Raw genomic sequence first — 22,575 nt, forward strand, 5'->3', positions numbered from 1 at the left:
GTGAACGTAATTTAGGTCTCGATGTAGATAAATATGAAACATATTGTTCCCTCCGTAAAACGGAGGGTTTGTTTTCACTGCTGTATACATGTTGTGGGTCAGAGGGACGTTTGTCAGCATGATAACCGAGAGAATGCATGGATGGATTGTTTGTCACCAGGGTAGGTTTTGACACGACAAAGGAATGGAATGACCAGTACGAATTACGGTTTGGGAGGGCGCTCTAGCGGTGTGTTATGGTTCTGTAGCAGAACTTCCGGTTTTGATATTTTTTGTTTTGTACTTGCTATTAAATGGTCTTGATTTTTCAGTGGTAACGTTAAGTACGTAAAAAGGATAACGTTTAGTAAGGTGTGTGAGTTTTGGGGTTTGCTTAAAAGGCTGGGCTGTCTACTAGGCCAGCAGCGTTCCCGCCAGGCATACGTCTTTACGTCTTTGGACGCATTTTTTTCTGGAAAGACGCACTCGGCTCGGCTGAATGTGTCCATAATAAAATCTGAAAGAAAGTCTGACCTGTACCACCAGTGTACAAAATGTATCTGGAATCTTTAAAGAAATAAGTCTTTATAAGAAGGAATCCTACCTTTACAATTTATACTTCAAATTCTTCACTTTCCGGTCATCCTAGTAGTGTGGGCATGGGGCGGAGCGGGGCACGTTTTACAACTAGCGGACCCATGTGCGACACACCCAGCCACGCGCCAGTCTGAGCTGTCCGTTGCCTAATGTAATTGTTTGTAGTCCGTGAAATACATCTGACAGTCAGCATTCTTTAACACTCGAAGATATCTTATGCAGATTTTATATTCTGATATTAACATGATACTTACTTGTCCTAGCTCATTTTCACGTATTTGTTAAAGATTTGTGGGTAATACTAGTATTGAACAAACAAACTGTTCTGCGCGAGTGCTGCACATCTCAACAAAAGTTCTCACGCTGTGGGCAGTTGATTGGCAGTCGGTATCTTTGACAAGCCGCCGGCGCCAAGCAGTCTAGATTGGCCACCAGGTCCAAATCCAATCATCTTAATAACCAATCACCGTTTGATAAATGTAATGTTACACTCTGTCATTGGTCACCGGGAAAAAAGCAAAAGTTACCGAGTACTAGCGCACGTGACGTTGGTAGCCACCTGTGTCGTCTGGAAACTTCAGTTTCTTCCCTAGCTGCTTACAATTTACTATTAAAGTTTCCCCATTTATCCAAGTTTAAAAGACGGTGCGCAGTAAATAAGTGAAGAATCCAAAACTATACACTTTATTTCTTATTTACAAATTTCTTTTGTTTCAAAAAGACGTTTCAAAAAGACAAAATTTGCGACAGAAAAGGGGCCGCAATATTGTTGTCAAGCGTCGATCAAGTCGGTTGTGCACTTAAGCGTTGGCCTGCGTGGCACATGGCGCGGCAGGCCCCCCTCCCCAGACGGACCGTCGATCGCAGCGCCCAGCACGTTGGGACGTCTTTCTGGCTACTGCTTCAAGGCTACACCGGCACTGATCACTGCCAAAGAGGCAGCAGATCGTCCTCCTTCGAGTAATGTATAACGTTCTTGGTCTATTTAAAAAGAAATCCAGCCAAAGATTTCACGCCGAAAACGGGGTTACCTGAGGTCGCAGGAAACAAACGCACGCTCGTGGAAAATGACGGCAATACCTTGTAAAACCCCACCGATTCGAAAAATTTGAGTAAAATGATTGGGCAAAATAAAAAAAAACAGAAAGTGTGATGGCGCCGTTATCTTATCGTCTCGGAAAACTATTTAATGCAGGAGGTCGCAACATCGATCGCACGAGGTAGACATTTTTTTAATACAATGACGGAAAAAAGTTGGCAGAATTTTTCCATGGGTTGACGAACTGGCTAGAGCCCTGTTTCGAAGCATCAAAAATCCAAAATTTTCATATAGACATGTCTGGACAAATAATACCCGGGCCAGATCACGGGAGGCTGATTCCCTCTGCTTATAGCTTTTTTTAATATAACGTATTTTGATGAAGAGGGTGGTCGTCGATAACTGAAAATGGGAGTAAAAGAGGCAACCGACATCCAATCTCAAGTGCATGATTATCCTCTCAAATTGCAGGAAATTGTGTTCTAGAGGGTTTGAAAATCCAAATTTTCCCGGGGGAGCATGCCCCCGGACCCCCCTACAATGCGAGCGCCTGCGGCGCTCATTACGCCCCACCCGAATACTAGTAATTGGACGCATACTTTCAAGAACCTGGTGGGAACGCTGCAGGCCAGGCTACCTGGCCTGGCTATTATGTCAGGCTACCCAGATCCCCCCATTCATAGCCCTATCATATGGCATTCAGCCAAAATAGCTGATTGACAGGCATGGTGATTGCTAAGTACTTTCAAACACTGCCAGTGACCCGAGGTTGGCCTGTCCACCAAAATTAATGCGTGCGCTGATGTCATTCATAAAATTTACTTGCTATGGCCTTACCAGGATGTCCAACCTTCATTGATATATGAAAGTTTTTATCTATTCTATATAACATTACTCATTACCTGCATGTATGCAGGTATGGTTTTCACGGGCGTGGGAAAATTTGGAAGCTGGGGATTTAGGGCGCTGTATCTCAAGAACGGATGGTGCGAGCACGACGATTTTTGGTACGTGGGTTGGGGGTGGTGGCCTGACACTCAGGTTTGATTTTGGGCCTCCTGGCGCTTGAACTTGACATTGCAGGTGGCATTTTTGGTGTTTTGGGGGCACTTTTGGCGCTGTGTGTCCGGAACGATATGCACCATTGCGACGATTTTTGGTGCATGGGTGGGAAGTTGTTGCCTGTTGCCTAGGATTGACTTTGGGCCTTGTCGCGTTTGAACTTGACGCGGCAGGTCTAATTTTGTGTCCAGGAGGGGTGTTTCCGGAGTTATATCTTCTGAACGGTTGGTGCGGGCGCAATGATATTTGGCACATGTGTCGGCGGTGGCTGAATAATGCTCAATTTTGATTTTGGCGCCCTTGGTGCTTGAACTTGACATTTTAGGTTACCTTTTGTGCGGGCACGGGGCGTGCGCTGTATCTCCGGAACGCAAGGTGCCATTGTGTTGCTATTTGGTACGTGAGTTGTTGGTGGTGTCCTGGTGGTGAGGTTTGATTTTGGGCCTGCTAGTGCTTGAACTTGATACTGTATAGGTTGACCCTGTTTTGGTGTGGTTGGGGCATCCTCCCAATATCTGCTTGGTTCTGAAAACAGATTACGGTTGGGTGTAGAACCATCATCTGGCCTGGGGCAACCTTCAATGTATCAGGTTACTTTGTATCCCCTGTCTTAGTGGCACTGACCGTGTGCCAGATGACGGGAGTGTACCAGATGATATATCTGTTGGTCAGGTATAATTGGAGTTTGCTTATTACTCTTTGTGGTGTTTCTAGAGCTGTATAGTACTGAGTTTAAAGTTCTGGTACAAGTTCCTTTACCCTGTTGGCAATCATGGTTGAACTTAAACAGAAGAAGATGCAATTTCATAATGTGGAGGAGAACTGTATAGAGCGTGGGCATAAGAGAAAGGTATGTGTATGATTTGTGTTTCTTTTTGTTTCTTTGGTAATGCCATTTCCAATTCCATACTGTATACAGGTAATTTGTAGTTTTGGGCTAGTCATATTCGCTTGGTTTTTGGGCCTGCTTAATCTATAGTACAGGCAGGGTTAAGTGGTGGAGGCTTAGCTTGGTTCTGTTTTAAATTCAGTATCGTTTGTTGCATTTTGTCGCGGCAAATATATGATGAAATTCCCCTTCTAAGCAAGTGCTCATTGGTTTGGGGGGATGTTTGCTGGGTGTTTGCTCTGACTACAACAGCTTCTGAAGTTTTCAAAGCTTCCATTGCCAGCAGCTTGCCATCTATAAATGGGATTGACAAGGACATTTTTCATAGTAAATTATGCTGTTAAATTTGGCTTAGATACTACAGGAGATTTAGATTTGGGTTGGATGGATTGAATGAAAATATCATACCACCCTGGGGACTAACTGTTGCTGCTGCATCATGGGGGCCAGCACTATTCATATTGTCTAATGTCTATGGAACTACTATAAAAGTATCATTGGTCAAATTATGCAAGTAACCTTCCGATGTCAAGTGAATAACACCCCAGAAATAAATCTTTAATGAATATCATTGGAAGAACACAAACCTAGGAGATTTAGCAGCTGCATTAGGTCAGTACATTGAAATAGGAAGATATTAGTACTGAATATATCATGTGACAGAGTAACTACATGTACATGGGCCATCTGAGACAAAAAAAAGGTTGCGTCTCAACAACTTCAAGGTACTGTGGTTTACATACTTAAGAAATCCAAAATAAGTAATGTTCATCCATGTCCAAACTTACAAATTCAGAAAATGGAATTTCAGACTTTTGCATGGTGCACAACCAACAGGGTAAAAAGCTCCAACCACGTACCACAGACAAAAAGGCAAAAATACACAATAGGTCTACAGAAACCCAATACATTTCATGCAGGCCTGAGGTCTACGAACTCTTGTTCTGGTACTGTTTTGTCCCATCCCAGCCCCCCTGGGTAGGTCCCCATGTCCTGGGTGCTCAGCCTATCTGATGGAGCCCTTCATCAAGTGTGCACAGTGTAAACCTCCTGTACTACTGTGTCTGCAGGTCAGTCATACTCAAGCTCTACTTACATGTACAGAAACGGCTGCATGGTTAGATGGTGTTCTGTATGTTTGTGAATGGTATAATTTTTGAGAAGTTTTGGATGGACCTTTGTGATATATTCTATAAAAAACTGGATCTGAACTTCTGTACCAGTACACATCCCAAATTGTGGATCAAAATTCCACTGTTTCCAACCCAAACAATTGACTTACCCAAAATTTTGACTGTCCAACTTAAGGTCTTTCACCTGGCTGAATTGGCATTTTGACCCTCCATTGTTTTCTCATTAAGGAAATAAGCTAAGAACCTACAGAAAATTTAAGCATTAGTATGAAAGAGGAAAATACGTAGTACCTGGATATAACAAATTTTAGCTATCGCCGAGCCATGACTAAACTAAGGATCAGCGATCACCCATTGGAAATTGAAGCTGGTAGATACAACCAAACTCCTCCTTATGAGACTACTAGTATGTACACTTTGCGAAAAGAACCACATGCATGTAGAAAACGAAATACACTTTGTCCTAGAGTGTTCACTGTACAATGATCTGCGCAATACATTTGTTAATGCTAAACATGTAGATCAGAAATATGCACACATAATGAAGGAAGATATGTTCAAATATCTCATGTTATCATCTGACCACGATATACTGGAAAATCTCTGTAAGTTCATCTACAAATGTTTTAGGAAGAGAGGAGATGCATGTAAACTATAGGATATGTATAACTTTGCGTTTACTACCTTTTGTACCAAACTGACTGCATTTAGCCCCAATGGGGCATGTATGAATATGCAATAAACTTTATTGTCATTGTTATTAATAAATTAAGAAAGAATGGAGCTGTAACGAATATTGATAGATGGGCATGATAGAATCCTAAATCTGATTTTTTTGGGTCATATTGATGACGTCATCAGGTTTTATGCCCCTAATATTATTTTTTTCTATGAGTACTATGACAAAACACAGCACTTTGGTACATACCACTGCAATGAAACTATGTTTTTCATGACTGTGCATAATGATGAAAGCTACAAACTCACTGTTGCACAAATTGATATCTACTAATGATCTGTAGTAATTAGAAGATATCTGTTTTCATCTAATTAAAAAAAAATCATTTTTTAATGACTACAGATCGTAAGTAGATATCAATTTGCGCAACCGTGAGTTTGTAGCTTTCATCATCATGCACATGAAAACATAGTTTCATTGCAGAGGTGTATACCAAAGTGCTGTATTTTGTCATAGAAAAAAATAATATTAGGGGCAATGAAACCTGATGATGTCATCAATATGGCCCCCCAAAAATCATATGTAGAATTCTTTCATTCTTTCATCAAAATTCGTTACGGCTCCATTCTTTCTTAATCTATTAATGAGAAAACAATGGAAGGTAAAAATGCCTATTTAGCCAACCTAAATACCTTAAGTCTCAAGAACAGTAGATGCAGCAACATGGCGGAGTTGCAACATATCAATGATGAATCATGATGTATTTGATTTCAGACATAAATGGATGTTTTACATGACATATATACATGTATCAGCATCACAAGGATCATTGTACCAAAAACTGTGTGATGATGCATTGTAATAGACTAAACATTATTTCTACACAGTGTTTTGCAAGAGGCTTTGAAAAATCCGGCCATGAGAGTGATCACAGATATGAGATCATTGTGAGTACTAGTAGATAGTTGATTTATTGTATTATAGGCATTGATAGGGGTTCAAAGGTACGTAAACGAGGTTTCTGGAAAAAATGGGGTGGGCTGGTGGTCTGGTCTAGTCACCCAGTGCCCCACTTTTTGGGGCCAAACTCACTTGTGTCTGAATTCGGCATGTTCCATTATTGGCAGAAGGGGGACATTTTTTACTATTGTGAGTGAATAAATTTTTAAAAGGCCAAATGTTGCCTTTCTTGTCTTGTTATTGAATCTGCCATTTTAAGCTTAATATAATATGGAAAAATGTATTTTCATTGACACGAAATTAAGATTTCTTGGGACAAAGTGGGTGAATTTTTTTTCCGTCGCAACAAGTAAATTTCCGTTCCGGGATGAGACAGCACTGGTCTACAAATAAAAAAATTCCCTTGCATACAGCAGGCCTGCAAATGACCTATTTGTGTAATGTCAATTTCAGATTTTAAGAATTAGATGAAGAGGATTAAATATATGTCCCCCATTATACAATATATATATATATGATGTGATAATGTACGTTGTCTAAGTCATCAATACATCTGCTGTCCCTGACATTCATTTTCCATTATTGCTCTCTCTGCCCCCCTCTTTCTCCCCTCTCTCTTTCCCCCACTCTCTCTCTTAAAGTTTCCTCTCTCTCTCTCCCCCCTCTCTCCCCCTCTCTCTCTCTCCCCCTCTCCCATCTCTTTCCCCTCTCTCTCCCCTCTCTCCCTCTCTCCCCTCTCTCTTCCCCTCTCTCTCTCTCCCCCTCTCTCTCCCCCTCTCTCCCTCCCTCTCCCCCTCTCCCTCTCTCCCCCTCTCCCCCCTCTCTCTTCCCCCCTCTCTCTTCCCCTCTCTCTCCCCTCTCTCCCCCCCTCTCTCCCCCTCTCTCCCCTCTCTGATCTTATTTATGTATGTATATATATAACGTTATAGCAATTAGATGTAACGTTACTATCATGTAGTAGTTGTTGATGTGTAAACTTGTGCCATTGTTGGCAGAAGAATACCCACACACCTTTTGTGTTGCCTGTAAAATGAAATCAGTCATGGTGCTCATTGCATGAATATGAAAAGAAAGTTAAGATTTCTGTAAATGTGTTTTCAGACTAATGAGTTCCCTGTGTTTGACCTTGGCTGGACAGCTGTGGAGGAACTAAAGCTGCTGGAAGCCCTGGGGGATTGTGGGATTGGTAATTGGTAAGGAGTTATGTAAACTATATTAAGCTAACTTAGGGTAGACAACAATAGAAAGTTCTCCTACATAAGAGACGAAACCATCACCCAGCTTCCTATTTAGTGGTTCATTTTATTTCTATGTCAAGATTTCCATTTTGTACAGTCTGCCAGCAGACATGAAGAAAACGGTATAAAATAGAAAGGCTACCCAAAATGCCTAAAACATGTCAACAGCCGGAGCTGAACCTCTCTTTGAATAGTAAGAAAATGATGTCAATATGTTGAAAATTAGTTACAAATGTCCATCTGAATAGAGATTTTGAAATTCAGAATATTGATTTTGCAGTTTTGGACTAAAATTTACAATACATGCCTGTTAAATGTGAACTACGCATTTTTAATTTTTTTAATTTTGTATGTATTAACTCACGCGACAGGATTTCTCAATTGTTCAATATGAATGCATACATGAATAACACCAAAAGATGTTTGCACAGGGCGAGTGCTAAAAACAAACGATTTTAGCAAAATCATTTGCTTTAATAGAAATTCCTTGGAAGCAGCTTCAATTAATATATGTAGATTATGTTAATGAGGTATAGTATAATGTTTAGATATACCCTGTAGCTTTGCAAAACCTCAATGTTTATGTTAGATCCACATTATTCTATTATCATTTTTCAATCATTTAAAGGTACTTGTAGTATATTTTGATGCTTTCTTCTGTTTTAGAAGAAATATGACATTGGTCAGGTAAACATTTGATATTTTAATACTATATCAAAAGAAGGGATTCATTGCATAACACATGCCATGAAAAGCTGAAAACTTGAATGCTTATCCTTTATGTTTTGTAATTACCAATTTGTCCCCCAGAAGTTTTTTTTTTTATTTTTTCTTTTACCCCGTTGCTCCAATTTTTTCTGAAAAATATCAAGAATCAACAAATAAAATTTAGTACTGCATGTACATGTAAAAAGAACCTGTAATGTTCATGTGTTTGATAATGTACAGTATTTGCTGTTGTCATCCTTTCTAGGCAGGAGATATCCAACAATGTTGGGACCAAATCAGCAGGAGAGTGTGAATCCCACTACTTGTTGTACTATGTCGGCAGGGCCAGGCCACCACTACCAGGTACTCAATGTACTTATTATATAAAGTATACAATAATTTTTCTCCATCTCCCTCCCAGTGCAAGAATGGCCTGTACCATATCAACCTTTTCCAGAAATGGACCGTCCAAACATCAACCCACTCCAAAATGGATATCTAATTTGATATCTAACTTGAGACCCATCCATACAAGAAGAAGAAGTCCATGCAAGAATCGACTCCACTTTGCAAAGTGCAATCTTCCATGTTACACCTTTTCCATCTCTACTACATGTACCATAGCTTGACATGCTCCTCCACAGTATCCTCTGGAATTAAACCCATGCCCGGGTCCTGTGGTCACCAGGTCCCTGGGCATAGCGGGGGGCATTTGTGTGTGTGTGTTTACGGTCTTGGACCAGAGTTTCTTTTAAGATGTCAGAGGTAGGCAGACAACGTCAGGCCGAAGGGCCACAGTTCCGCTACATTTATTGTATGACCAGTGTTGCTGATAATATTAATAGGTGTCCATAAGGTCATGTGATGTAGTTGTTTGGTCACCTGAATTCTGAGGAGACTCTGATAGGACAGTCAGATGCACTAGTTTTTTTTGTGTTGGAACAAAATTTTGCCTCATTATTAAATACCAACATGGATGAACATTAACTTTCATCTATTTATGTCTTAGTTTTTGAGGAACCAAAGAATATGGACCAGCTGTCTCCAGTCACTGCCAAATGTAAGTTTTACCTATTATTACTCATGGAGATTTGTCATTCACTTTAGTCATTATGGAACATTGTATTATGTGTGTACATGTATATTGATACTGCTGCAGGGCTCTAGCCAGCGTCCGCTTTTCCATCAATTGACGGAAATTTGCTGCGTGTGACGGAAAAATTTTAAAACCAATACGTCAACCTTGACGGACAAAAATCCTTGGTGGAAGCTACAGGCAGCTTGGGGACGCCGTCCACGGCTGTAAAAGCCACGCACTGTTTGTTTTGCTATTGTTATTATTGTTGACGATGTGTGTCGGCGCCCTTTGGCATACGATAATCTCATTAAAACCAGTTTTTTAAGGTCTCAGTTCAGTCTTTCTAACTCCTGGAATAGTGTTTTCGCAGTTTTCGTGACAATGGGAATTGGCTGACGGGAAAAAAAATTCGAGCTGGCTAGATGACTGCTGGCAAAGGAAATCAGAGTGAAACAACAAGGGAGTAGAAACAGAAAGAAACAATATCCCAACTCCCGGGATTTGAACCTGCGCCAAATCCAAAATGCAAACCACAACTCTGAAATAAAAGCTCAGAGCTGTTGGTGTGGTTAGTTTGGCAGCCCTTGATCAACCCCACTGTTACAAGTTAGAGTTTTTTTCAGAAACATAGAGTGATGTCCCTACATCAACATCACAAGAACACATGTTGTAAACTTGCCCTACTCAGTGAGTGAGGACCCGCCCCGCCCGGCAGCTGACTCCGCCCGTGCTGTGGAGATGGCTGGGTACATGCCAGCCAGGGGGGACTTCACAGAGGTAAGACATATGGCAATAGTTTCATCAGGTTGGTTCGTCACTGAGTAAAGAGACGCTTTTTTTTCACAACCTTTTATTCACACAGACATTTCTGTGACCATCTGCAATCATGCACTTCCAATGCACTTGCCTTGATCATGACCCTACAGCATTTTTTTCCGGACATTATTGATCGTCACAAAAAGAAGTATTGTGAGCAAACCTGTCAGTGTGGCATGTGTTTCGGCTCCCGCACTACACAAACGATGACCCGTGTACCTGGACATACAACCTCCACGAGGAGCAAATGGGACATTTAGTAATACATAAAATCTATCCCCATTGTGTTCACACTCAGGATTCGGGGACAAGGGGATTGTTCGCAGTGTCTCAAACTGGTTGGAACCCTGTTCAGGTTGTGAAGAATTAGGAAGCAATTTGTTGGGTCAAGGCTGATTTGAATCTGGGTTTCAAAGAGCTTGATTAGGTTTACTACTGTACAGGTTTACTGTACACAATATTTATTTTTGTCTTATTGTGTCTCTCAAGGAGTTCAACAACTTTGCAGAATGGGACATCAAAGACATCTACTTCCTTGATGTTGACGATGATTTGCTACGAGGTACATGTAACTATTTTCTGTCATTTTAAGTGTAGAAAAGATAAACATTCCTGAAAGAGTATATGTTACCTAACTACTGGTAAAATTAGCTGTTAAGAATCAAATTATCTCTGAAATACAAATTCTAAAGTTTTATAGGATTTTAGCCTGAGGGAAACATTTATTATTCTAAAAGAGCTGGATCCATATATCAATTCAAGATTTCGATTCTTCGCCATAGCATTCATTGCCCATTATACTAGTTCTCTCCACCCACCAATCAAATAGCTTAAGGTCGAGATGGGGTCCTGTACATGACATTGTGTTTAACACAATCTGTTGCAGCCAGGGCCTGATGGGCCCGGGCCTGATGGGCCCTCCCTGAAAGCTTTTTCACTAAATGTGCCAGGAAGTCTATACACATGTTGATTCTGAATGTCATCTTGTTCAGGTCTCTCAAAGTGTTAGGAATCGACATTGAATTTCACATTTTCAAAGATTGTGTTTTGTACTGTCAACACCTTAATCTTGTACTGATTTCATTACAGCATTAAAGCTTGCTGCAGTTGACATTTATCAATCTCAACTCAAGGAGAGGTGTAGAAGAAAAAAGTGAGTTAAGCATATTTTCTATATTTTTGAAGCCACTTTTAGAGTGCATATGTTTATTAAGTAGCAGTTAGTAATACACACCAATAACTGTTAATTGTGTTACTGCCAAGAGAGTGAAGCATTGTTACCCCCACGAAAAAATAATGATGATACCTCAAAGTTCTTGAAAATGGAAGTATTCATGGCTTTTGGGTGACTGTGTTTCTGCATATTTTACGTCAGGACATCATAAGAACCTGACTATGTGGTGATGCATGTACACATGTACATGTATTTTGGCATGTGGCGATGGGTAAGTTTTGGGAAAACGAAAGCCAGGAATTTCATTGGCACCCTGGCAGCTTATATTAATGCTGCAGCATACTTCCAATTTTTGTCTCTTTTCTCCTGGACATGGTATGGACATCCTGCTCAGTCAGCACTTGAAGTTGAAGTCAACCATTAATTGTCAAAACTATACTGCATCCACAGAGCAGACTGCACACTTGTAGTCTTTCTAACAATTTTATCTATGTTAGTATGTATGCCCAGGGGGAGGGATGTTTTACACTTCAGTTTTGGACCAGATTGATTGATTTTGAGTGGGTGTATTTTTGGACTGGTCTACTTTGCTAATTTACATATGGTGCACTGGAATAGTCCATTCTTGCATGGAATGACAATTTTTATTCATATGTCTTACGAGGAGCATTCAATAAGTAATGCCCCTGACCCACTGCCAGTTGTCTGATCTAGATGAAATGTTGTATGTGTAATGAGTCATATCTCTATGGGTTATGTTGCAAAATACAGCTCTGAACTACTTATGGTTACTGATTTACTGGTGTTTGAACTGAGTCAGGTGCGAAATGGACCAGGTGTGAAATGGAGCAAGTTTAGCGTCGCGCAGTGATCCGGTTTTTGTATTTGAAAGGACGCACACCAAAAGGGACTTTTGATGAAATGAAAAAAACTTATGGTGATGATGCCCCATCATATGACCTTGTAAAACGCTGGCATCCTGAATTCAAACAAGGCCGGAAGTCTGTGGAAACAGCTCCCAGACCGGGTCGTCCCTCTTCTGCCATTGATGAGGCATCTGTCGGAGGACCAACCTGGGATGTCCTACAAGAACGGTGTCCAGAGCTACATCAAATGATGGGAGAAATGCATAACTCTGGGTGGTTCCTATGTAGAGAAAGACTAATAACTGTGCCAAGTTTCATTAATCTCCTGCTATGGGAAATGGGTCAGGGACATTACTTATTGAATGCCCCTCGTATCTTTATCACAATTGTCTGCAGGGTATTTCTCACAAATGTTGATTATCACAGCAATTCCATGAATGACTCCAGATGCATAGATTATGTTAATGATCTGGGCCTGGGGCCTCTATTTTCTTTTTTCCCTCACACACAATGCTTCTGGGTGAGCCTAATCGTATAGTAATATTCTGTGCACGTAGCTTGAAACAAGGCTAGAGGGAAAACAATCTGCATTTTTGCAACAATGTTGCCGTTCTAGTTTACAGTCAAAGCCCTTGACTAATATTGAAGTTTTGTGCTGCTTGCTGTTTGGCACATGTCATGAAGTCTTGATTATTTTATATTTCAGGATTACAAGAGACTGTGGACTGATAAATCTGAAGAAACACCAGAGTGAGAACATTTTTTTTCTTGTGTGCCTAAAACATGTTACTTTCTAAATCAGTACAGTTGAGGACAGTTTAAAAAAAGGAGGAATCGTAAATGATGCATGAAGAAGCATAGAAATGGATAAAATTATGAAGGTGTATCACAGTAGTATTTGCAGAATGAACATGGCATTGCATATTTGCAACAAGATTTTTTTTAATTTATAGCTGCTAATTAAAGCATGCAGTTAGGTGTAAAATGCAATTGAGTTCAGAATAATCATCAGGTTCCTTAGGCCCGATTTAGACACATGTCGCTTTAACCGACCTGTGTCGGTTAACCGTCATATGACGCTTAACCGATACGATGACAGTTCTCTTTAGACACACCGGTGCGGGCGGGAGGAAGCGTTGCAGGCCGCCCATGGCGCAGGATACTAGTATTGCACGCGAATAAAAATGGCACATATTTTCGTTCATACATATCATAGTTCATACCTAAAATACCGTTTACTACCAGTATTTTCCTTCGGATGAGACATAACAAAGAGGATGAGGCACATGTACAGAGTGGACGGGCAATACCGAGACTTGAACTCGGCTTCTGTCCTCGCCACACTGATGCAATTGGTAGTGTAACCCGGGCATGTTGATAGGGCCATAGGAGGACACCAAAGCAGTCACCGGTGGCAGGCCATTCCACTTGGAAAATTTGACGAATTTGACGTCTCAAACGATTAGAATGAGGCAAAACTTGTTTCCATTGCTACGGGCTCGTTAGCATATTATTAGCATATGATCCATGACCTCCTATTACCGTCACCGGTGACGGTTTCTCTTTACACGCGAGAGAAACTGTCACGGCCCCCGCTGAACCGACCCTGGACCAGGTCCGGAGGTGGTTCACGGAAATACTGTCATACGCCCCTTATTAGTCTGTGACCAGACCCTCTGGTCGACAGACTTTTAGTTTTGTCACGTTTACGCGCGTTCGCAGCTGTATCTGTATGTTCCCGTTGTCTGAATTCTATGTGGTTTGGCAGGTCCTTTGTACTGAGGTTGACGATGATGCACGTGAACTTTTTTTTGCGGCAGGTGGTTTTATTATGGATTTTATAAAAATAACACCCCTACAATTTGTTCGTCTTGCGGTGTTTTGGTCCAGATCCTCTGTATGTGGGTCATGGTGTCATTGGAATTTGTCAAGCAGATGCGTGGTGTTACCTGATCGTCAAAGTTATTCGCGTTCGCATCGGTATCTGCATGTTCCCGTTGTCGCATACGTACGTTGTTTGGCAGGTCATCTGCACTGAGGTTGACGATGATGCACGTTGTTTTTTTTTTTGGTTGTTTTTGCGGCAGTTGGTTTTATTAGGGACGCAATAAAAATAACACCCCTACAAAATGTTCATCTTTCGGTGTATTAGTCCAGATCCCCTGTATATGGGTCATGCTGTAATTGAGATATTGCAAGCAGATGCGTGATGTTCTCTGGTCGTCAATGTAACGCGCTTTCGCATCTATATCTGCATGTTCCCGTTGTCGCATACGTTTGTGGTTTGGCAGGTTCTCTACACATAGTTGGACGATGATGCAAGGTGTTTTATTTTTTCGGCAGCTGTTTTTATTATGTATGTAATAATTTCAGAAATCACCCCTGCAAATTGTACGTTTCACAGTGTATTGGCCCATGTCTGCATATGGTGCCCGTTGAGGTAATTGGGTATAGTTAAGCAGATGCGCGATATGTGCAAGAATTTTACGCGCGTTTGCTTTCTACCTCTTATTCAACAAGTTTATCCGTACTACTTTATGTACCAGCATCATGGACCCCGGGATTCACCCATTAACACTGTGTCATGCTACCTTATGGCTTCACACTAGTTAAAAACTTATCGCACAGTTCATCATCAACAGCTGTGTGTTATCGTATGTGGGACATGGGAACCGACATCTAATGTTCCACTAATGACCCTGTCAATCAAATACCTCCTGTCGCCGTTTGCAATGAAGCGTGTAAGAATTCTCGTCCCAAATGAAGTTTAGCCATATTATATTCCCAGACTTCGACTAAGAAACATCAAGGTCCTATTCCGTGCTTCATACTTATTACGTCCATAACAGAAACATGTTAATACTTGGTGCGTTTGTCAGTCTGCCTGTCGGTCTTGTAGGTGTGTCTGTGTGTGAATGTGCCTGTGTATTAGAGTAGACCATCCGGTAACTTATCGTCACCATATCTTTTTGACTTTGGCCACATGTTATCTCACAATCCATACCTGTTTAGTAAGATTCACATGACACAGAAATATTAGGCAACTTTAGATACAACGATATATCTAACACCATGAAAAGAATCATATAGGATATAAGCACAACGTCACACACCAAAGAAGACAAAACAACCAACATATACCAGACCGACGTCACAGACTATGTTACCTACGGTCACTTGTTTCCTCTTTAGACCGGTGGCGGTTAAGCGTCATATGACAGTTAACCGACACAGCGACCTGTGTCAAAATCGGGCCATAGCCTGTGTTTACACAAACTCTCGCTGGCTGGGGTTGATCCTAGCGCGGCGGCAATTGTAGGGCCGGCCGCTAGGGGCACGATTTTAGTCAGGCTATCAGGTTCCTACTTACTTGAAATGGCACACATTCTCACATGAGATGAGAATGACGTACGAGGAAGATGCACCTTTTTATGGAGTTGACTTATTTTGGTGAGGCTCTGACATGATCAGGTCAAGTGTGGTCAGACATTGGTGGAAAAAAACTCCCTTTTGAGTTAGTGTGCCATTGTGGAAGCCATGAGGCATGGACTCCTGAAATAAAACACCTTTTTCACAACTGTAGCAGTCCAAACAGAAGCACCTTCCTGTGGCTGTGAAACCTTTTCTCATCTGCTGTACTGTCTTGCTTTGACTTCTTCTATCCCCCTAAACCAGGAAGTCATAGTTGATCATGAGTTGGACATGACAATGTACATGTACCACCACACAAACGTGTATTCACTGAGTCTCCATTGGTTTTATATTCACTTCTTACTCCGCCTTAATTAGCAGATGTAAAAGAAAATATAGAAATGAGAGTTCATACTCAAATTACCTTGTATCATTACTCAATAAGTTTCCTAGTTTTGTTTTCAAAACTTACTGGTTTATCATATCTAAGATAAATGACTTACGTTTGTATTTTCTGATGATTCCCAGTTTGTCTCTGATATCTTGGCTTCTATCCTGTCTTCAGTGTATGATAAAAGGTACAACAGGGCTGTGCGGGACATGAAGGATGGACTGAGACCTTTCTTGGAGTTCTTTCTTCCTGAACAGTTTGAAAGCTTTATGGAAGGGCTGATTTGTGAGTTGAAACCATTTTCACTATTCATGAAATCCTGTCCCTTCTTGAATTACATGTAAGGATCATTTTCTTGGGAACTAAATGACTAATGTAGTTCACAGATGAACAGAAAAGGGTATCCCTTTTATCATGCGTAGCCACAGGTCCTCCAATATGAGTAATGGGGAAAGTCATCTTAGGCGCTCACTTATGTCAGCAAATGCCTCTTTCTCAGCTACAGATTTTTGGCCATCTGAGACAAATGTCTGCACCTAGTCCATGGAGTGTAATATAACCCAGGATGTTCTTCAAAACATAAACAAAGGGGAGACGGAGAGGTGTCTAGTGCCATCAGGTTTTTGGCTTACGTCCTAGCAGAACATTCCAACACAAAAAAATGGAACTGCATTTGTAAAAAAAAAAAAAAAATTATTCCTTGAAGAAGGCCACACTTCTTGTTCCTGTGCGAATTACTAGGTGTGATGTGTGCATGTTTTGGTAAAGAAACACAGCTTGATTTTGAACCATGCCAGTAATCAGTGCCGTGGCAAGAAGGAGAGGGGTGGATTCACGTAATCAAAAAGTTGCAACAATGAAAATTTAGCTGTCGACAGTTAAAACTGCTAAAACTAGGTTATAGTTAACAAATCAAGAATAACAGAATACCTAGCTACTGGTGCACACTGGTGTGAGGGAATGCTTTGTGACATGTGGACATTTTCAACTAATTTGTAATTGTGAATAGATTGACAAAAGGCCACTGGGAAGACGAAAATGTTTTGTAAAAAATGTCTAGTTATTGTACATTTTTCTATGAACTCGTGTAGAACTGTTGACTGTAAATTATTCAGAATCTCAAATTTTCCTTTATACACATGCATGACTGTACTTCCAGTGGAGCAGGATATGCAGAAGGAGGTTAGAAGACTGCAGGAATTGAGACAAGCTGGAATCTCTTCCTTCAGAGGTAAGGTCAGACACAGATAGAGCACTGTACTGTTAGAAAGTCGTGTATTTGGGCTAGTAAATTTCTATAATAAGTTCATATTGATTATCTGTATATGTATATGCCATTGAGATCACTGAAAAAAAAGCTTATGAGTTACAGTGGAATATTAATTCTCTGAGTTATAAATCTATAGAAATAAACATGCCTTGCATGCATGAAGACGATACAAGTATAGAGCTACATGTATGTGGTTTGGGGCATGTGATGTATTTAATCTGCTCTGTGGGTAAACAATTATTGTTTGTACAAATTAAAGACATTGACGGCCAATGGCCAAGGTCTTAGCAACCACAACAAAAAATGTAGTGGTTATATGTAATTATAGTAATATAAGGTTTGACAATTGTAAGCATTCCTGAATGCGAGTGCAACAAGGGCATGATAGCAGAAAGTGAAAGGTGAGCTTAGCATTGGTTGTACAAAGACATCGTTGGCCCTGCCTAACATGCATGTATAGACTGCATTGCACAATTTGTCCCAGGTATGAATTCTTGAATGTATCTTGCATGTATCTGCACACTCAAATCAAGCATTTTCTCATACATAAATTCTGGCATACTGCAGATGCCACACCTACATGTAGCTGCAGGGTGAAATAGAATCAGCCATCATTACCCTGAGGAAATTGACCTAGATACAAAATACTTTTTTATCTAACGTTATCCCACAGCAAGTAAATTTTATGGATGACATCAGCGGGCGCATTAATTTTCGACTGACTTCAGAAAAAAAACCAAGAATTTTCTTGCTTCTTCTTAGATGGTCAACATGACGAGAAAGTACCAAAATGGGCAAATATGTTGTGTTGTAGCCTAATGATTGTACTTGTAGAAGTGACACTAGCCAGGACGCCATGACTGTACTGAAGTGAAACTTAGTGAGTTAGATAGTTGTAAAAGTGGCACCAATATGGAAGCCACATGTAGTTGCCATGTTGGTAAGTGACACCAGTCTACCACACTAGTGTCACCTTTACTACACTAGTACATGTCTTCAATACAGGAATGAATGCCTTGTAGTCTGCGATACTATGTTTCGTCACTTCAATTATTTTTTTGCAATGTTTATTGTGTATATTTGGAAAATTTAGCTATCTTGTTTCTTTTACCCATCTTGTTCGCCCTATCGCACTATTTTTGCAGTCTGCAGAGGATGTCATTCATAAAATTTACTTGCTGTGCCTTAGTTATTAATTGACCTGATTGAATTATTCCCCAATCCCCCAAACCAGTGATATGAATGATGTGAAACTGTAGCCTTTGTTCCCATGTCCACAGCGGGACATCTGTATGAGAAACTCAGGCGTCGGAGGGAGGAGGAACTTGGAAGGAGACATATGCTCACTGATGTCCTCAGCAACATGCAGGTACAACAATATATTACTGGTGTCCCACTCTGTGAGTGATTTGTTTCTCGTTGCTGTGCATGGTATTGACATGTTGAGGAACACTTTGCTAATTCAATGAATTTCTCTGGGAGTTCCTTGTTCTCATTCTCAGGAAAGTCCTGGACATGTAAAGCAGTTTTTGCTGGAGTAGTGATCTCTGTGGTGTGCCTACAGTGTTACTATCAGTTGAAGTTGGCCTTTATCCCTGAAATCAGGCACCCTTAATCCTTTACAATCATGTAAGATCATGATGTTTCCCATTCTTTTCATGTCATTTACATGTATTCGTCGTTAAGTTTTTGAAAAGTTGAATTATCAACCTCAGTCCCTAGCTCTTCCAATCACTGAACCAGTAGCACCTTCATTCTGTTGCCTCAACCAAAACAACAACAGCCTGCTACAGTTTCCGTGACGGAGGTGATAAACACTCAGTCTCTATCGTCTCTGTTTTTATGTAACGCGAAGTCCCTCTGCAATAAACTGGATGAACTGGAACTGTTACATCAACTGTCTGACTCACACACCAATGTTGCCCTTGTTCACGAGAATTGGTTCATCACTTCCTCACCTGCAGAGATGACAGATATTGCCAACTTCACACGACAAACCCGCTCTGCTCACAAGCTGGACATCAATCATAAGTGTAGAACTGAACGTTATAAGACAAAGTGCCATTCCATATTACATGGTTTGCCTTAGTTCAACTGTTCAAATGTCCCCATGCCCCAATTCTACAAGTACAGTATGCTACTAATATTGATATATAACGTTATATACATGTATATATAATATATAAGGAAATAATGGATATCAGGTTGCCCTTTTTCTTTGAGGCGCTCAGTCTGATAAAAATGACTAATTTTTATTTCAGGATGAATTTGCTTGTCAGCAGTGGCTGCATCGTCAGGCACACATGTGAGTGATCTAGTTATTTCTCCAGTAGATTTAATAATGCATCTGACATAATTACCTTCGCCGAAAGGTTATGTTTTCCATACATTTGTTCTCATTAAAATCTAGAAATGACAATTTTTTGTTCGAAAAATAAATCGGCTTATTTTTCAGTGAAACCTACCTGATTGTTTAGGAAAATGGCTCTTTTAATCATAGCCCCAAAATGGCAACATTTGTTACAACAGTAAATTTTACCCTTTTTTTATTCGAAATGATTAACATTATTGGCTACATCATCTAGATGTAAGTAGATGTCCCTAGGGACATTTAAAAAGTGGGCAGCATTTTTACAACAGGTCAGATAGAGAGCTAAGAAAGCATCAAACAATGGTAACGTTTGTTACAGTCATTCCTGTACAACATTTTGTTAAGCAACGTGGGATACAAATTGCAGTTACTGACCCTTTCTTGTTTCTTTAGAAAGCCAGGAAAACTGTTAAGTCACAAAAATGGCCATTTCTAGTCTTATACTTGGATGATATAACCGTGGCAACCACTGTATTTATCATGGTAACTTTTGGTACCGAATTTGGCAACAGGCATAAACCACCTCACACAGCCTCCAAGATTAGTGATAGTAGCGATCTGACGTGATCGGTCAGAGGGCCTGGGTAGCTGGTTTCACCTGCCGAACAATCATAATGTAAATGTTTATTGTAGTGAATTCTGTGTACATGTACATGTATGTCCGTCTGTATTTCTGTGGGTCAGCAGCTACCAGCGCAAGCTGCCTCATCATCATCCACTGTGTTCAACTTCTACAGTCTTTGAAGAGTCCTGTTACAGTGTAGCTGTATTCAGTCTTTCTTCATCTTTTTCCACTGTGTTTTACATCCTGCAAGCTTCCATAGCTCTTAGAGTTTCTTTAGGCTTGCCTTCTGTCTTTTAGGTCTGCTTTCAGCAGGCTGATCAGGTTGACACAATGCCTTCCCTTGCATGCTTTTTATCTGCTGGAGCCTAGAATGGAGATTCCAGGGCCCTCAGGGCTTTTTGTGCTGTCCAAACATAGACCACCTTGATTGCTCAACTTTTACAGAGAGTTAGCTGCCTAGGCTGACCTGTGTAATGAGTTGTTTTATTGTCAACAAAGAAAGAAAGATCTATAGAATTCTATGAGAGTCCTAAACTCCATATTAGGGAGTGTTATTTTCCGATATTAATTTTCAGAAGTAAAACAATGTGTCTGACATACTCTGACAAAAGTTCGGATACAAAACCGATTTGAGGGGTGAATCCTGTGCGATGTTTAAAACTCACTTTGTTATGTGCTGTTTGATATCTTGTGAACAATTGTCTATCTTGGTGTGCACATACAATGTAGCTCCTTAGGTATGCCAAAAATATTAATGATGAAGGAAGTGTCTGCTTGGGTTTATAGGGAGTCTTACCTCGCATAATTCGCCACAAGTGAAATTCTCCAAAAATGCTGATTGTGAACTCATCGATACATAACCTAAGTATACGAAAATAACATTCCCTTCTGGAGTTTAGCACCCCTTATCTTTTTTTACAGGGAAGTAAATCCTGGTAGTAACGTCCCTTTGCTACCACTATCAGCCACAGGTCAGTGTTCTACATTATTCTTTATTCTCTGAACAGTAATAACGTTTATCATGAATAACCGTACAACCTAACTGGAAACCGAGAGTACTAAGGAACTCAAAGACTGCTCTGTATGTGCTATAATTGTAAAATGTGCTATTGTTGGTGTGAATTTACCTAGTACTAGAGGATCTGCATGGGGGTCTTGATAATGCTTAATGGTGAATTAAGAAGGGACAGTAATGTTTAACGGTAAATTCAGGAAGCCCAGTAACGCTTAAAAGTAAATTCAGGTGGGGTTAAAAAAAAGCATAACACTAAATTGACGCACATTCTAATTCGTGCAATGCTGGATTAGGCTACCTCAATGGGTGAAAATGGCTGATTAATGACAATGTGAAAAGAAAAAGGTGCGCAGAACCCGGATGAATGTCACTGGGAGCAGACAATATCCGCTGCCTCCATGACACTTGGCAAGTGTTTCCAACCCAGAGGTGGCGGCAGCAAATTTCTTATGGGCGGGGTGGACTATTGCTGACAAAATTTTCAGCATGTGGAGCGCCGAAGGCATGACAATCCTATATGGGAGTCCGAGGTACATTTGTATGTTTCCCCGGGAAAATTTTGAAATCTCTGAAATGCCTATTTTCTGCATTTTTGGACAGATTTTGCTGACAGACTAAGCTAAGTTAATGACATTTCTGCTGCCAAAATGACCGTCAACTCCAAAGCCTCACAAACTAAGATTGTAAACAAAGCGTAGGGTGACGTACATGTACGACCGCTGTTTGGTCGCAATATGCAGTGTTACGGGACCGGAAGATGTCTGGCCTCGGCATTGGACAGGAGGCCACTATAATATGACTACTGACTATTTCTTTAAATGTTTAGGTCAATGGAAAAAAAAAAAAACTGACCGCAATGGCCAGGTGGCCGCTATGCAAAGTTATACAGGTTTAACTTTAATGAAATGGAAAAATTTATAGAAACTCTACTCTAAAAGATTCAAACCATTTGGCGAAGGTACATGTATGAGGTCGTGGAACTCCAGTTGTCCTTGTTATAGTCCTTCATAATAGAAGTGGGAATCTTCTGCTCTATTAACCCTTCTATAATAAGCTGTCTATAGTATGCCTCCATTTTTATTATTGTTTTTAATATTTGACTGAATGATGCCTAATAGTAATACTGTGTATTAAGATTAATATTTTATTCATCTTTTGGTATGGTGAAATATATTGTACCTTTGGACCTTACACAGTTTGCTGGGTATGATAAGCTCAGTGAAGCTGAAAAGGAGGTAAATTTTCTAGTTACTTTTAGTGTTCTCTCAATTGATATTAAGTAATGCTAGTTCACCTTTATTACTGGTGATTCACACGAACCTTATGAGATTTAC

The 22,575-nt window shown here is 40.4% G+C and overlaps 1 protein-coding gene across 1 annotated transcript in view; it reads left to right on the forward strand.

Moving 5' to 3' along the window:
- Nucleotides 1-36: 36 nt before the first annotated feature.
- Nucleotides 37-22,575, forward strand: part of LOC118426102 (transcriptional adapter 2-alpha-like) — a 24,606-nt gene continuing 2,067 nt past the window's right edge. Inside the window, exons 1-17 of the mRNA XM_035835361.1 lie at nucleotides 37-161; nucleotides 4,536-4,636; nucleotides 6,266-6,325; nucleotides 7,440-7,531; nucleotides 8,550-8,647; nucleotides 9,294-9,344; nucleotides 10,051-10,139; nucleotides 10,668-10,740; nucleotides 11,268-11,331; nucleotides 12,925-12,968; nucleotides 16,195-16,305; nucleotides 17,180-17,251; nucleotides 18,571-18,659; nucleotides 19,552-19,595; nucleotides 21,148-21,203; nucleotides 21,535-21,547; nucleotides 22,377-22,476. Coding sequence (XP_035691254.1) covers nucleotides 89-161; nucleotides 4,536-4,636; nucleotides 6,266-6,325; nucleotides 7,440-7,531; nucleotides 8,550-8,647; nucleotides 9,294-9,344; nucleotides 10,051-10,139; nucleotides 10,668-10,740; nucleotides 11,268-11,331; nucleotides 12,925-12,968; nucleotides 16,195-16,305; nucleotides 17,180-17,251; nucleotides 18,571-18,659; nucleotides 19,552-19,595; nucleotides 21,148-21,203; nucleotides 21,535-21,547; nucleotides 22,377-22,476 — 1,230 coding nt within the window. The 5' untranslated portion in view covers nucleotides 37-88. The remainder of the gene's footprint in view (nucleotides 162-4,535; nucleotides 4,637-6,265; nucleotides 6,326-7,439; nucleotides 7,532-8,549; nucleotides 8,648-9,293; nucleotides 9,345-10,050; nucleotides 10,140-10,667; nucleotides 10,741-11,267; nucleotides 11,332-12,924; nucleotides 12,969-16,194; nucleotides 16,306-17,179; nucleotides 17,252-18,570; nucleotides 18,660-19,551; nucleotides 19,596-21,147; nucleotides 21,204-21,534; nucleotides 21,548-22,376; nucleotides 22,477-22,575) is intronic.

This window comes from Branchiostoma floridae, chromosome 11 (genome assembly GCF_000003815.2).
Source record: "Branchiostoma floridae strain S238N-H82 chromosome 11, Bfl_VNyyK, whole genome shotgun sequence".
Taxonomy (NCBI): domain Eukaryota; kingdom Metazoa; phylum Chordata; class Leptocardii; order Amphioxiformes; family Branchiostomatidae; genus Branchiostoma; species Branchiostoma floridae.